Raw genomic sequence first — 17,294 nt, forward strand, 5'->3', positions numbered from 1 at the left:
GTAACATTACAATAAAATTGAATATAATACAAATAGGCCTTTTTTTATTAGCTGTGTTGTGTGCCACCCAGTGGTGATGGGTGGTCACTGCAGGGTGCTCTGCACAGCAAGGACTCTGCAACAACTTTATAGTTGAAAAACATAAAGTTTCCATCAGAGGAGCAACTCAATAGTTCAAGAACTACACAAAACAGCTGCATCGAAAACACTTTTGAGTGTGAATGCTTTGAAATGTAAGGCTTTAAGACAGAGCATTTGGAATAGCCGCCCAACTCACTCCCCAAACACATCAGAGATTGCACCAACCTGTCCACATTCAAATCACTAATCAAAACTCACCTTTTTAGAACTGCTTTTAATGTGTGATTAATACTGTGTGTTTTACATCTTTTTTTTATGATGTCCTTGTTTTATGATCTTTTTATCTATGTAAAGTGTCTTTGAGTTTTTAGAAAAGTGCTATATAAATAAAATGTATTATTATCATTATTATCAGTGAGTCTATCTTCCTGTCATAATAACAATTATAGTTTTGTTCCAGTACCTGCATGAGAGCTACCCCTTAAAATCAGTTAATAGAACACATAATGAGCACAGATATGCATCATAGTTTCCAAAGCATGCCCTGAGCAGGCTGATCAAACAGAAGTGGTCAAAACTTACACATGAATTCAACTTACAGTTTAATATTTCTTAATAATAAGATTAATATTGTGTGTTTTATATCTTTTTTTATGATGTCCTTGTTTTATGATCTTTTTATCTATGTAAAGTGTCTTTGAGTTTTTTTAGAAAGCACTATATAAATAAAATGTGTTATTATAGTGAGCCTGTCTTCCTGTCATAATAATAATTATAGTTTTGTTCCAGTATACCTGCATGAGAGCTATCCCTTAAAAATCAGCACATAATGAGCACAGATACGCATCATAGTTTTCACAGCATGCATCATTTTATCTATGTAACGTGTTTTTGAGTTTTTTAGAAAAGCATTATAATAATAAAATGTTCTATTATTATTATTATGAATGATTAAAAACAACTTCTTCTTCAAACCGGAAGTAAATACAAACACCCTCTGATCGTTTCCGGTGACGTAGGCGCTAGCTCCCGATGCTACACGCGGGAAACAGAAGAAGCTGCTCCTCACATTGACAGTAAGACATAAGAAGTTGTTCAAACTGCATTTTATCGCTTGTTTAGAAACTCATTTTGATATATTAGTAAGTAACAAGACAGTATAGCTCTCCTACGTGCTTTAAGTGGAGCTATTTCACTTCCAAATATAACTCTGAATAACCACTTTCATTTCTCTACACCGGCCTAGCAACGCTGGAGCGCTCCATTTGATGCACGCTGCTGTCTCTACTGGGGCGGTGCTTATCGCCCGCTCTGTTAAATTGAACACTCTATCGAACAACAGTGCAACAACTTTGTATAAAAGAAGCGCACCTTGTGCAGTTTGAGTTAGCCTAGCTATTGTTGGTGGCGCAGCATGGATGTTAATGGTGGTTTTTAGGCAAAAAGGGTTGGTCTGAATAGTTAAACCTTACTGTTACTGATAGATTAATGTCAGAAGACAATAAAGACTTAAGTGTGAATAAACTGAATGTCTCTGTTTGCTAATAGACAACATTAACTGTTGTGTTAGCTCACAACAGAAGCTTTAAACTGAGAGCACAGTGAGGATAACTAGCAGCAGGGAAATGAGAATATCACGAGGACAGACACAAGTTAACAGATATAAATACAATACTACATGTAGCAATGTTATTTACACCTTTACAGGATGACAGCTTTCTCTCTCTCTCTCTGTTCAGTGTGACTCAGTGCTCATACATTAAGTGTCTGACCATCATGTTTATTGTTTATTTATTTTTGCACTATTTAAGACTATACAACAAAACAAAAACAAAAAATAATAATATAAAGTGCAGGAAGAGGCAAAAAAAACACTGGGCTTATCTGAAGCCTCCACCTAGAGACAAGATTAATATAAAGAAATAATATGACTACATAATAGTGATAACAAACAATTAGGACAAGATATATGTAATAACAACAATAACAATACAGTAAATATATAAAAAAAGACAAGTGTGTGTGCATGGAAGTGTATGGTTAGTGTTTGTGAGGAGGATATTGATTTAAATATCTATAAAGACTTCTGGGTAATCATTACCAAACAACATTGTGAGTGGGAAAAAATTAAAAAACAGAAACATGGACAACATGGGGAAAAGCAATTGCAAAACAGCAATTAAATGACCCTTTAAGCGACTTTTGAAACATTTGACAGATGAGCAGTTTATTGATAGATGTGAAAAGCTACTCCATAATTTGGTTCCCCTAAATGTTATTGAAAAATTACCTCTACTAGTGAGGAATTTAGGAGGATGAAGATCTAGAGACTGACGGGTTGAGTAAGAATGGACCTGAGAATTTGTTTTAAAATAGGTCTGCTCAGGAATATGTGTATATATTATAATAATGTTTTCATCAATTAAGGAGCTCAAACTAACAGTGGAAGCAATTAAAAATGACAGTTTTAAAGATGAATGGGAACTTCATGTCCCCAAACGGACAATGATAAAAAATACAGTGCTTGTTGTAAGGATGTTTGTATCTATCTAATGCATTTTCTTCTATCTGTAGAGCATCAGTCGTCGTCTGTAGCTGAGATGGGAGACACACTGGAGTTCAGCGACATTTACCAGGAGGTGAAAGGCTCCTGGGTCAGTACATCAACCACCTTAGCTCTCTGTTATTTTTACTGTTATTTATTACACCTTTATTTAACCAGGTAAAGTCTCATTGAGATTAGAAAATCTCATTTTTAAGAGAGCCCTGAGCCCAAGACAGCAGCCATAGAGTGAACTGATGTGTAGAGAGGAACCATACTGGATACAGTTCAGAATACAGTACCATCAATACAGACTGATATCCACTTTATAAAAGTAGTAATTAGCTTAATGTTTTTTTACTCCAAATATGTGTCTATTTGTAGAGTTAAAGGGACTGTTTGTAAGAATCAGAAATGCTTGTTAACAGCGACACCTGTGGCCGGTAAGTCAACGAAAGTCAACGTCGGGCTCGCGCTTGCTCGCTCTAAATAGACATGAATGAGCATCGCTCAACACAGTGAGGCGACACACGTCAGATAAAACCACAATATCACTCTATATTTCACCTGCTTGGCAGTAATGTTAGCTGACCAGACGAAGGTCTCTCCATGAATCACTGCTGATCCTAGTGTTGGCTTTTCCTGCTTCAGCCTCTCGACCGCGGCCGGAGGGAGACAACGGCACCGGGTCGGAGACGATAACGTTTCTCACTGCGGAGCCCCGTCACTTCACAAGACACAGGAAACCTCTGTTGGTCTGGAGGAGCAGCAGCATTTTTATCTGCACAAACATCCACTGTACATTCACTAAATATTCTCAGAGCTAAACTAGCTCTTCTGCAGTGTGTAGTGTGCGCGCATGAACGTGTGAAGCGAAATAGCGAGAACGAGCGTGGTGTGTGACTGAAGGCAAGCAGGCAGAGGAGCAGAGTACAGCAGAGACTCCAGCCATGGAGATGAAAGCTACAGTCTCCCCCGCGTCCTCCGACCGCGGCCAACACTGTTTTTCAAGACGGGCTTCACTAGATATAACTTTGCAGTTTTGGTGCTTCCGTGTAGTTTGTGTTGGAGTGTGAGTCTGAACAGCGTAGCCACACGTGAGCGCGCATGGGACCCCGCCCCGGATTAATTTATACGTGTAAGAAGACACCTCTATGCTGAATTTAAAAGTTAATTTATGTTACTCTGCTTTGGGGCAAAATTGGTTTTGTATCGTAAGTTGGGATGAGGAAAAAGATCAATCATTATTTTCCTGCAAAAAAAATTCTTGTTAAGAAGTTATTTCTATGAACTAGGCCAGCAGCTAGTAGTTTTTTTTTAATTATTGTAAATTTATTTGCAGATTATGTTATTAAGTAAACTATAAAATTTCAGAAAAAGGGAAAAACGTACACACCACATTTTACCAGAGCCCAAGTTGACGACTTCATATTGCTTGTTTTGTCTGACCAACAGTCCAAAACCCAAAGATAAGTTTACTAATAATATAGAAGACATGGAAAATCTGAAAATGTTCACATTAGAGAAATTGGAACCAGTGAATTTTTGGACATTTTTGGTTAAAAAACTACTTAAACAATGAACCTATTGTCAAAACTGGCCAATTTTATTTTTTATCAGTTGACTAATCCATCTCTTTACAGCTTTAATATAGACACATTCTTTCTTGGGACTTTAAATCCCAGCATTTTAACAGTCCTGTGTCTGTTTTGTATCTGTGTCTCTTCCCTTTGTCGCTGCAGAATGACGGGCGGCTGCGTTTTAGCAAGCAAACTGTTGTTTATAAGAGCAGCAAGACGGGGAAGGTGGACAGCATCCAGGCTGGCGAGCTCAACCTGGCCCAGTGGAGACGAGTGTGTTTAGGTCACGGCATCAAGCTGGGCACCAACTCAGGACATGTCTACAAATACGACGGCTTCAGGGACACGGTGAGTGTGTTTTACTAAAGCAGTGGTTTTACCGTTTTAGAAGGCAGATCAGGCTCTCAAGCTTCTGTCTGATGCTGTCCTTAATTTTCCTGTTGGGATATGTCAACAGACTAAATCTTTCTCTCTGGTTGTATTTTTCTTTTTCTGGGAAGTAATTGTTACCTTACTCAGAGGAGAACAAGGCAACAGTGGAATATTACAGACTGACACACACTGCTGGTTTGTTCAGTGTTTATGACAAGGGATGTAACACGAGTAAGGGGACCGCCGATAAACAACTTCCATCCCGTGTCTGACATTTCCACGGAAAAACGCTGCCTTCTTGCAAAAAGGCCACCACTTGGAGTGTGTGTTTGTGTGTGTGTGTGTGTTGTTATCAAAAGTATGTGAATGAGTCGGCTCTTCTCTCCAAAGCTCCTAATGGGATTAATGAGGGAAACCAGCGCTAGCATGTGTGTTCCATAAACAGTGTAATCATCGGCTCATGTGAGTCAGTGTTTATATCAATCCACTGAAACAATTTGGCTCAGAAGACAGACAAGAAAAAAAAAAAAACTGTGGTCGTGTTTGTTTTTTATCACCCTAGTTTTTTTCCTTTCCCCCGCTGCTAGTGAGTGTATGGGGAATGTCAACACGCAAGTATAAAACTGGGATGGAGGAGCGGGTACAACCTGGAGTCTGTGGCTGCGAGCGGCGGCATCTCCTGGGGTTAATCAGTGTACTTTTTTGGAGATGGATCCTCTCGTCCTGGAGCACAGGGCGTGATGTCATTGTTTATTATCCCACAGCCAGTGTCAGTAATCGGGGAGTTGGCTGGAGGTTGAACTGCTGGCGAGCTCTACAGGAGCTTTGATGCATCTGTCCTTCTGTAGTGTCCTTGAGCAAGACAACGAAACTCTGCCAGAGAGGCTGTTATGTAGCTGACCTGTAATTGTCTACTTGAGGACCGTGGGGCTAGAGGCATGTCTTTCTCTCAAACTGATATTAAATATTCGAGCCGATACAATTAGTCGATTATGCAACAACTGTTTTGATTATCAATTAACTGCTCAAGTCATTCATCATGAAAACAGGCTAAATAATTCTCAAACGTGAGTTTCTATCTGCTGTTATATATCATCGAAAATCACTAATCTTTTTTGTTTTAGTCTTTTGTTTGGACAAAACAAGACATCACCTTGAGCTTTACAAAACAACAACTTGATTAATCAAGAAAATAACCGATAGTTTCGTTCATACTGGAACGCTCTATCAGATTGATACTCATTATCTTCTTTCAAATAAAATACATTAATATCTAGATTGAGTGCTCTTGTTCAGGGCTGGGTATCAAACCTCTATATGGTTTAGGTTACAGGACGAAAATGTTCTTTCGTACACAATCATTATAAAAAGAATGGTTGTAAAAAGCTGAATATGTTTTTCTGAGTGTCATAAAACACCCCGACATGACTCTTTGTATAATCTGAATTTGATCCATTCGGTCCAATAAAAAAGTCTTGAAGAGCCTTATCGTGAAATAATTTTATGCCATTCACGTGTGCGGGGAGGCAACAGGAAGTTGGCCGGCTCTATGGGCCCAAAAATGTGGAAGCAGGAACGTATTATTCCATTTTTCTTGATACATCCATAGTTTTTTAACAAATGCGAGGTTGAAGGTTGTTAGGAAAGCATGGTTGAAAAATGTCGTAATAAAAGACAGCCGGTTATGTTGGGTAAGACTGTGTGTGTGTGTCTGTGGTGGGTAGTGGGGGGGCCTGTGTTTATTATGATTAAATGAGCTGAGCAACAACAAATCTGCCAAAACTGTAATGAGGAGTAGAGAAACACTCAACAGCAGGCCTGATGAGGACACCGGGAATGAACACACACATCGACACAAACAGGCCACTTCTGCACAAACTCCTGATTTTTTTTTTTTTTTATGCATTTACACATCTGCTCACACATGTTCTCGTATCTAAACAATGCCTTAATCCAGGCTAACGAACACGCTGATGAACGCGCACACACACTCACACACACACACACTGACTCTCTGGGCTCTAATTGGCTGTAATAACCTTATGGACAGGCAGATATCCAGGTGCGTAAACTCTGTTTCCCACAGAGTCTCTACCCTGGCCTGCACACACTCGCACACCACAATCACTTCCACATGTGTGTGTGTGTATGTGTATGATTGAGCATGTGTTTGTCGCTGTGTGTGACTGTGTGTGTGTCCTTTCCAGTTGTAAGCGGGCCTGCAGGATAAATAAACAGGCTGATTGTCAGCGGCGGTGTGGAGGGGAGGAGGACACGGAGGGCAGATGGATTACATTCACCTCCAGTGTTCCCAAGAGGCCTCAGCGGCGGGCGCGGTTATAATTGCGTCGTGATTAATTAGCCCTCCATCCCCTCACCCTTTTTCGGAGGGTGTTTTTCTAAGCTTTGACCCATGCGGTGCCAGCGTGTTACTGCCTTACTAACATGAAGCTTTCCTCTTTTTCATTTATTTTCTCCTCCTTTTTATCGCTTCCTCTCCTGTCAACTTTGTCTCCTGCTTCACCTTGTGTCTCCCCACCTCTCTGTTCCCCCTCTTACCTTTAATCCATCAGGACCAGGAGAAGATCACTGAGTTTTTCAAGGCCAACTACAAGGTGGAGCTGACGGAGAAGGACATGTGTGTGAAGGGATGGAACTGGGGAACAGCCAAGTTCTCAGGTAAAAAATACAAACACAACAACCAAATAAAAGTTGTTGCATTGAGTGTGCGAGTTAAAATTTCACGTGGTCCCTTTCATGCGAGTGCATGGGATGGAGACATCAGCCACCGTCTATTCCATCCCCGCTGCTTGCATGACCGCAATGCTCCTGCGTGAGGATGCTCGTTCTGTTCGCTTATATGACATGTATGCGCCTGGTTTTTATGTGCGCAGTTTGAGACTAATTAAGTCCCATACGAGTGTACGTTGCGGTGCACAGCGTGTGTAGCGGCTGAAAACGAAACGATCCATTTAGCTGTTAGCGTGTTCCAAAATTGAAGAGGTCTACAGCTGATTATTTTAAAAAGCAGAGAGAGGAGGAGGCTGGTGGGGACGGAGAGATGACGACAGGTTCGGACTCACTCGCCACTGATGATGAAAGTGCAGGCAGGGAGAGACCCATTGAGCCAGTGTCATTGATTGATAGCCTACCGGTGGAGGAAGATGTAATCAGATCTTTTACTTAAGTAGAAGTACGAATACCACGATTTAGATAACAGTCTGTTACAAGTAAAAGTGTATTCAAATTCTTCCTTAAGTAAAAGTATGTAAGTAAAGAAAATGTACAAACAAGTTCAGTTTATTCTCAGTGATTCAACGTGGTTTTTTTATCAACCCTATTGACCTGAAGAACAGACCAAAAGAAAGTTTTCTTACATGCTGACAATCCTGATGATGTTTGATAGCTTTTAATTAAAATGCTCTGTAATTATTGCACCACAGTGAGCAATATAGATTTTTAAAGATTTGAAAAATAAGCTTCCACTGACATTAGGTTTTCCTGTTTCTCTCTGCCTCCCCTCTCTCACCGCAGGGCCGCTGTTGTCATTTGAAGTAAATGACAACACAGCGTTCGAGGTGCCGCTGTCCAACGTGTCCCAGTGCGCCACGGGGAAGAACGAAGTCACTCTGGAGTTTCACCAGAACGATGACACCGAGGTCTCCCTCATGGAGGTCCGATTCTACGTCCCGCCCAGCCAGGCTGATGAACGACAGGACCCTGTGGAGGTGAGGAAGGATGGGCTACTACCTTTCCTACTTCTAGTTCTTTCTTTTTAATCACCATTGATAATAGTGCTAAAAGTGTGTGTGTGTGTTTTTCCGCAGGCGTTTGCCGAGAATGTGCTGTCTAAGGCCGATGTGATCCAGGCCACAGGAGACGCCGTGTGTATCTTCAAAGAGCTGCAGTGTCTTACACCCAGAGGAAGGTAGATGATCAACACTTCAATACAAAACAAAGTCACTCACAGAGTTCCTCATTTACGTTATCCATCAATTGGAAACTAAAATGTATATAACACACATCCATTTGGTGGGCGAATTATCCAAAATGCAGTTTCATGAATGAATGCAGTGTTGGCATCGGTAGCCACACTGGTGGATAGATGATGCTGTTTCACTGTAGTTAAGACTTTAGCAAGACTGCTCTCTAATTTCTCTCTTTTCCACACTCAGATACGACATTCGTATCTACCCGACTTTCCTTCACCTCCATGGTAAGACCTTCGACTACAAGATTCCCTACACTACCGTCCTCCGTCTATTCCTGCTGCCACACAAGGATCAGAGGCAGATGTTCTTTGTGGTAAATTGAGACTTTTCTGTCAGACTTCTTTTTGTTTTGCATTTTTCCATTGCTGTTTCTCTTGTTCCTTCTCACACTCGTTCTCCCCGTTTGTCATTTTTGTGTTGTCTTAATAGATCAGTCTGGATCCTCCCATCAAGCAGGGTCAGACGCGTTATCACTTTCTCATCCTGCTCTTCTCCAAGGAGGAGGACCTCAGCCTCACCCTCAACATGAGCGAGTGAGTATGTGACCGTGAAGGACACCGTGATTTTATGGGCTGCATGTAGCCAAGTGCGATATGAGCTATAGATGCGTCGGGGAGCACACTGTTTGATGTTGTAAAGCATGTGTCCACTAGGGGGAAGCAAAGGTCTGGAGGAGTACGTTACATGCGTTTACAGTGGCACCAGCTACTTCTGTTCTTTGCATTGTTGCTTACAAATACCAGAAAGCTGTCTTAAGAGTTTGATTTCACAATAGTAAACCTGTCTTGTCCTCTTCGTGTCTAACAGGGAGGACGTGGAGCGCCGTTTTGAGGGCAAACTCAGTAAAAACATGTCAGGGTCTCTGTATGAGATGGTCAGCAGGGTGATGAAGGCCCTGGTCAACCGCAAGATCACGGTGCCCGGAAACTTCCAGGGGTAAGCACCTGATAGACACATCCAAAACACATTTTCTTATAAGTGAAATCAGCTAAACGTGCCTCATTCATCCACAGTCACTCTGGAGCTCAGTGCATTACCTGCTCCTACAAGGCGTCGTCAGGCCTCCTCTATCCTCTAGAGAGGGGCTTCATCTATGTCCACAAGCCTCCCGTGCACCTGCGCTTCGAGGAGATCTCCAACGTCAACTTCGCCCGAGGCACCACCACAACGCGATCCTTCGACTTTGAGATTGAGACCAAACAGGGAAATCAGTACACCTTCAGCAGCATTGAGAGGTGAGGACGCTACACACATAAACTCTGTCACTCAGGAAGAAGTTCAGCCAAACAATCAGACCAAAGTCCAGAATCTTAAAGTGGTTATACTGTAATGAATCTGTACAAAAAATGTTTAATTCACAGATTCGAAAGCCAATCACTGTCTAATATGCAAATGCTAAAATGCTTAAAGCTAAAGAAACCTGAAACCTCCAGCGCAGAGCGGACTTGTCAGTACAGAGAGCGAGAGTTTGCATTAGCATAGTGAACGTTTTGACAGCAAATATGGTGGAATGATTTTGGATGTAAACTGGATCCTGGAGCTTCCTTCCATGGTCTGCCAAAAATAACCCCAGTCTTTCTCCTTTCCTTTCAGAGAAGAGTATGGCAAGCTGTTTGACTTCGTTAACGCCAAGAAGCTCAACATCAAGAACAGAGGCTTCAAAGAGGTAACTCATTTGTCATTTTAATGTCTCCCAGTTTGTAATCAAAGAAATAACACGTCAGATTTCCATTCCAGATATTGATGCTTGTTGCCCTTCTCCTATGTGTCTGTCCTTGTACCCCCGTAGAAGAAGGTGGGTATGGTCATGGGCATCATGTGTGAACTAGACTCTGGATTTTATCGGTGTGGAGTGATTTCTGCTTGCATGGCGTGGCGCTGTGTGTGTGTGTTGCCGAGGATTGTTTCCTATAATCTTGATGTTGGTTGGAGGTTATCTATACGATTGCTGTTGATCTGATAAATCCTGAGTGATTTATGACTAATTGTGGGACATGGGGGTGAAGGAGTATGAGAGTGTGTGTGTGTGTGCGTTTGTTTGCATCGTGCTGACTAATGTGTGGCCCGGGGGCTTCTGGTGTGCTTTAACACTCGACTCCGCTGTCGGCATGACCACTGCTTAACACAGGCAGTGCTGATTGCATTAATGCTGTCTGTTGACATGTACAAGTTCCTGGTCTGTCCGACAACACAGTCGAAGCAGCAACTCAGTTTCTTCTGGTGACGAGGCCATCTGTTGCCATGGTGACAGGGTCAGCAGAGTAGGTCAATGAAAACGAATGGGCCTGCTCTCCATTTCCTGTTGGGTGTTTTAATCAGAGGCTCCCTGACTTGTCGTCTGTCTGTCCCCTGGCAGACACTGATATAGATGCATGGAGATGGGAAAAGACCATGTGGGAGATGAGTGAAGCTGTTTGGTTTTGGTTTAAGATAACATTACTATACAAGGCCGTGAAGTTTTTCTTTGTACTCTTGGGTCTCTTTTGTGAGAGAAACTTGGCACAAATAAAAAGAAACAGGTAGCCTTTTTATAGAAATTTGGACGCTACATTATTCTAATCTCACAAAAGTGCACCTGCTCATGAACATCAGATGTCATTCATCAGGTAGCAATTTTGTAATTTACTACAAGGTGGTGCAGTTAACAGATTTTGCTGACTCTGACTTGGACTCGGACTCCTATGAGCGAGCATCACGGAAAACAGTAAGAGATTTACTATAGGTCGAGATTATGAAAATGGTCTCACATGAGGTCCAGTGTTTGTGAAGCTTGAAATTCATGAAATCCAACCCGACATGGTGTGTTCTTGTATTTTATTAATTGGTTAATCATTTAGTCAATCGAAGGAAAATGGAGTACAATATTGATGATTCGTAAATCTAAATTTAAGTCCTATATTAAATTAATAATTGCCACTTCTCAAGTGAGTGTTTGATGATTTCTGTGATATCAGAGTAAGTTAAATATTTATGGGTTTTGGCGCTTTCACAAGCCAACACTTGGTCTGCTTTAATCAATCTCTGATGCGGTTTGTTTTGGGGGTTGTGAATGCAGTAATCGTATTCTGGTGCGGACCAAAGCAACAGTTCCGAGACCGCATGTGAGAGGGGGTCTCGGACTGTTTCCAAGTGAACCAAAACGCAGGCTGACTGATCTTTGTTGAGATGGACACAGGTAAACGACAGGTTAACATGAGTGGGAGAGGACTGACCTGGACTTCTGCAGAAGTCCGATTTTTGCTTGACATCTGGGCCAAAAAGAAACATACAGAATATGCTAAATAAAGTCCACAAAAACAGTGACGTTTATAAAGTCAAACACTGGAGGATAAGGGATTCGTGTGCAGTCGATCAGTGGTGGGTCAAAGTGAAAAAACGTTGATAGCATCAAACTGCGATTCCCTGCAGAGAAGTGGCAGATCTCGAGATGAAAAAAAGATCAGTTCGCTCCTTTGTACACGGTCCTCAGCAATTTTTTAAAAAATTTGGTCCGCTTTGATTTGAGCACTGTGAAACCAGATCAGACTAAATTGAAAATGAACCAAAACTATCAATTTAACTCTGATTCAGACTAATCAAACAGGCTATGGCTTGTGAAATCGCCCTTAGTCCGACAAAACAAGCAATTTGAAAATGTACCCCGGCCGCTGTGAAATTGTGATTGGCATTTTTTCATTTTCTTACATTTCATTGACTAAATGAATCATTGATTATGAAAGTAATGGTTACTTGCAGTCCTGACATAATTGTATCTTACTAAGATGAGCTTTGTCTGGCTGCTAATAGGTCATGGAAGACTCTCCAATGGCTGTGCTGCATTGTGGGTACTGTTTGGTTTGTTTTTTGTTTCTGACCATGCGTTTTACTTTTCAGGGCATGAAGGGTAAGATTGACGAGTACAGTGACTCAGACGAAGACCAGCACGACGCATACCTGGAGAGGATGAAGGCAGAGGGCAAGATCAGAGAGGAGGGCAACGACAGCGAAGAATCAGACGGCGAAAGCGGTGAGTAACAGTCTCTGCGTGACGGAAGTAGGCAACACATGTTGAGTTCAGAAGATCAGGGTTTGATTTTTCTGTCCTGTTTCACTCTTTAGATGAGTCGTTTAACCCCGGAGAAGAAGATGAAGACATCGCAGAGGAGTAAGTGACTTTTTCCTGAAATTGATGTGAGTCTGTTCACCCCTTTTTTTCTGTCACTCTGGTTTCTTAACTTTCCCCATTTCTCCACCTCCGTCAATCAGGTACGACAGCAATGCCTCAGCGAGCGACAGCAGCGAAGACGGGGAAGGTAGCGACAATGACAGCGCGAAGAAGAAGAAGCCCAAGAAAGCCAAAGTGGTGAAGGAGAAAAAAGAGAGAAAACCACGCAGAGAGGTGAGAGAGTAGTTGGTACAGGCACAAAACATGAGACATATTAGGTTGTAAGGGTTAAAAGAAGACGAGATTCAAACAGAGATTTTTCTTCTTCTGCCTCTAGTATTATAGTAGTATATATAAACCTGTATAAATTACCTTTCAAATCCCGTCCTTTTCTTCAATCTGAGTAGAAGAAGCAGAGAGATGCTGGCGCCCCCAAGAGGCCGATGAGTGCCTACATGCTGTGGCTCAACGCCAGCCGCGAGCGAATCAAGTCGGAGAACCCGGGCATCTCCATCACAGAGATTTCCAAGAAGGCCGGAGAGATGTGGAGACAAATTGGCAAAGAGGAGAAGGAGGTGAGGCAGGAGAACGATGAGGAGGAGAGAGGACTTGCTTTAGTTTTACTCCTCCGCTCTCACAACACTAGATGGTTAACGTTACAAGTATTAGTTTGCATTTTAGTTATGTTTTCTTTGTGACTCTCAGTGAGTGCAACAGAACGGGATGATTGTGTTAGAGTGACTGTGACCATAGAATTACATAAAAGCAAAGTATGCAAGTTGTAGGTATGATCATTTTAATTTAGATAGATTTGAATTTACTAGGAAATTTTTCTATTTCTTTTCTCCACTTGGGCAATTTAAAAAAAAAAAATTCCCTGCAGTCAGTGTTGCTCAGTGCATCATCAAGATTATAAATACTTTTTTAATGTAATTTAATTAATCCAATTAAATCTTTGTCAGAAGGGAGCCTCTGCATGTGGAACATGTCGTATATTTGGGTTACAAATGTATGCCTGTATTGATCGATCGAAATACATTTAGTTTTATAAAGTAATGAAAGAATGATGACAAACAGTTTTGAAGTGCAATATATCAAAGATCAGCCAGATGTGATACATTACATTGTGATTTCATTACATCTGTGCCACATTGAGGGTTTCAACAAACCCTGTCTGTATTCACTTGTCCCATTCATTCCTGTCCTTTACACTTTCCCTTCAGGAGTGGGACATAAAGGCAGGAGAGGCGAAGAAGCAGTATGACAAAGCAAAGAAAGAGTACAAAGAGAGCGGTGGCGGTGCCGCTGCCGGCGGAGTAGCGACCTCCAGTCCCAAGAAGTAAGGCTGGCAACACTGAAACTCCTGTTTGTTTGTTCTTTGATACAATCAGTGTTTAATATACGTGACTTTTTCTCTGCCCGCCCTTCACCTGTAAGAGAGAGCAAAAAATCTGGAGGTAAGAAGGAGGACAAGAAGAGGAAGTCGGCCGGGGGAGATAAGGACAAGGAGCGGGGAGGAGGAGGAGGCAACGACAGCTTCAAGAGTCGAGAGTTCATCGAGACCAGCGAGGACTCTGACTCAGACTCTGACCACAAGAGCAAGTCCAAGAGGAAGAAGAAGAAGGTAAAGTAATGATAAACGTCATTATCAGGCAGGCTGCAGCAGGATCCATTATCAGATTTATCCTCTGTGTGTTTGTCTCTATTCACCGCAACTTTCAGATATCACTCGCTGTAGTGAGTCAGTCTCTGGATATGTAATGTACAATTTTGTAATGATAAACACATTGATTGTTTTCCACCACTCGTAAGTTTGCATTGCAGCACAATGCAGAGATTATATTGAGTTACAGAGCGGACATGAAGTGGTGATTTATTTGCTGTTATACCATGGCCACTGAAACTTGTTGGTTCTGATTGACTGGCAGGTTTCCATTAATTTAACCAGTATAACATTATAACCGAACTCCAGTATGATGCAGGTGTCAGGGTTCCTATGTATGGAAAAATATTTATGTGTCCAGACTATTGCCCCTATTCTGTTTTCTTAAATATAAAATTCAGAATTTCTTAAAATGAATTGATCACACTAGCAGATTGTTTTCGTGGCGTTTGGAGCAGCCAGCACAACCAAAATGTTTACCACTGTGTGAGAGAGCACAGGCGAGAGCGAGCTCGATGTTGAGGTAGGCTATGGCGTGCGATTGAACACATGCTCCTCCGCTGAGCTGCCTCTACGCCTGTACATCACAGCCTGCAAAAACAGCTCTGCCCCAAATGCAAGATGTTTGACAGTGAAACGCTGTTCAACTGTCTGCGTAGGGCTGAACAGCCACAATGGGTAAATGCAAGTTTTCCAAGGGCTCGCTCGACAATCCCAAATACAAAGCCCGGTTGGTTAACAATTCCAAATGGGAAAAGAAAGCTGGATGCAAACTTAAGGTAAAATCGTTGCAGTTCTAAATAAATGTGGCGGCACTAAGCTCTAGTTAGGGAAAGCAACAGTAAGACATACTGCAGTTATTTGGGTGATTTGAAATTAAAAAAACATACATAAATAGCTGCTCATTGAGAACGAGGCAAATTTTTATGTTTGAGTGAATCTGGACGTCCAAATCAACTAATGGTAGGAGGAGGAAGAGGAGAGAGGACTTTTTAAATAAGGTAGTCGGCAGGTCTTATTGCGAGCAACAGCTGCAGAGGAAAAGGAAAAGATCAGAGAGGACTTGTGAAAGGAAGAAATGTGGAGCAGTCGCAGGTAAGAGCTAGAGTAAGAGCTAGAGAGGGGAAGAGTGACAGCGATAGAGAGATAATGTGTGTGAGAGACATAGAGAGCGCTATGTATCGCCTCTACTGTATATTATGTACAAAAATGCACTGGTGTTCTCTATTCTTGTTAGTTGAGTGCGTTTTCAGATTTAAAAGCAATTAGTGAAATGTATATTCATATGTGTGATGCAGCTATAACCAGATACTGGCCAACATATGTGTATATCCAATGACATCAGCCCGTAGTCTTTTTTTTATATTACATAAAAACAGCATTTTTGATAAGGAAGTTTGGTGGGAAATTCAGCCTGTGAATAAAGAACTCGTCAGTGCTCTCTGGTGTAAAGGAGACACAGTTTCTAACTTACCTCAAACATTGCCGTGTTCTGTTGTTTCTGTTATTGGCAAGCTGATATCCTCAGTTTAGCTCTTGCCTGATTTCAAACGTTGTCAGGATTGTAAACTCCTGGCCCCGCCATGTGAAACATACTTCTTCCTGTTTAGCCAGATGTTTTCTAGCAGCGTAAGAGGTAAAGGAAATATTTTTCATGATATTTAAAATGGGAAACCAGATCAAAATTATACAAGCAAGTGTTTATTACATCTGGCATTTTGTTAGTCTCAGATTACAGAGGGAATAAAAAGCATTTTGTCTTTATTCCACATAACACAAACATATTTAACCCCCCCTTTCTTTATATTTTTAACCAGGAGTCAGAGGAAGAGGAGGAAGAGGCTGTGTCCACACCTGCCAGCTCGGAGGAAGACTCTGACTAAACACTCACACTTTTACCCATCCGACACACAAACCAAGGACCAAGCATTTATACTCTCCATGTTGATCCTCAAACAAATGAACTCGCAGAAAAAAATCAACAGACTTGAGTTGTATTGTTTTTCTTCTACATGTTTTGTTTTAAGAGTTCAAACACACCTCGTGACTCTGAAAGCTCATGTAGTATTTGATATTTGAACTGGTTTTTCCTACTGACGGCTCAGTGTAATGGTGGTATACTGGTGTACCACTTTTCCAAGAAGTCTTGAAAGGGTTTTCCTCATCTCACCCACGGGGATGGTTGTAGTTTAATAGCACTGAGGAGTTATTAGTTGGTTTAATGTCGATAAGAGACAGAGGAGCAGATGCGACGCCGTTTTGTTCTTCCTGTGTAGAACATTTAAAAACAGCAGTGTTTTTTTGTTTGTGTTTTATCATGTCATGTTTTCAGGCTTGAGTAAATAAATGAATCATTTTTAATAAAGCCACACTTTTCAGTTTTTTTTTGTACACATCTTTTTGTATCATGCTGCTCGTTGATAAAAAGAAACCAGCAGCTTTAAGTAGTTTATTAATGGTAGCTACTAAACGAGTTCCACTTAAAAGGCCCTACAAACCCAGGGTTCACCCACATGGTTCACTTATTTGGGATGTAGATGTAGAATTTAGATTTGCCTAGAAAAAAAGACAACTTGCCCAGAAGTTGTGGAATATGACGGATCATTACAGAACAATAATCCAACTAATCAGTGAGGTTTTTGGTGAAACTGACAGCAACTAAGGGCTTACAACAGCCTTATAACTGATAAAGTGGGTGAAAATTGATAAACTAAAACGACGAAGATAAACTCAAAGTAACTTTTACTCCGGTTTTACTCAAATCCATTTCACTTATCTTTTCGACTTCATAGGGGTCAAGGAACGTCAATTTACAAAAGCATCATAACCAATAACGGAGGCAACTATTCATTGAGCTCTTTACAGCCTTCTCTGCCATTAAGTAGAATGGGACACAACAAAACTTTGAAGCTCACATGTT

General features: G+C 41.4%; 1 protein-coding gene across 2 annotated transcripts; it reads left to right on the forward strand.

The window, feature by feature from the left end:
• The first annotated feature begins 1,027 nt into the window (after window positions 1–1,027).
• On the forward strand, window positions 1,028–16,755 carry ssrp1a (structure specific recognition protein 1a). Of its 2 annotated transcripts, XM_037780586.1 has the most exons (19): window positions 1,028–1,157; window positions 2,656–2,735; window positions 4,366–4,551; window positions 7,149–7,254; window positions 8,110–8,303; window positions 8,403–8,503; window positions 8,751–8,880; window positions 8,997–9,100; window positions 9,375–9,503; window positions 9,581–9,802; window positions 10,161–10,233; window positions 10,357–10,362; window positions 12,441–12,573; window positions 12,666–12,711; window positions 12,813–12,945; window positions 13,119–13,286; window positions 13,935–14,050; window positions 14,149–14,335; window positions 16,192–16,755. In XM_037780586.1, the coding sequence occupies exons 2-19, from the start codon at window positions 2,682–2,684 to the stop codon at window positions 16,255–16,257; spliced, it is 2,154 nt and encodes a 717-aa protein (XP_037636514.1). In that variant the 5' UTR covers window positions 1,028–1,157; window positions 2,656–2,681; the 3' UTR covers window positions 16,258–16,755. The 2 variants fall into 2 exon arrangements, with proteins under 2 accessions (XP_037636514.1, XP_037636515.1); XM_037780587.1 differs by lacking the exon at window positions 10,357–10,362 and having other exon boundaries at window positions 1,029–1,157.
• Window positions 16,756–17,294: the final 539 nt, after the last annotated feature.

This window comes from Sebastes umbrosus, chromosome 9, assembly GCF_015220745.1.
Source record: "Sebastes umbrosus isolate fSebUmb1 chromosome 9, fSebUmb1.pri, whole genome shotgun sequence".
NCBI classification, from domain to species: Eukaryota; Metazoa; Chordata; class Actinopteri; order Perciformes; family Sebastidae; genus Sebastes; species Sebastes umbrosus.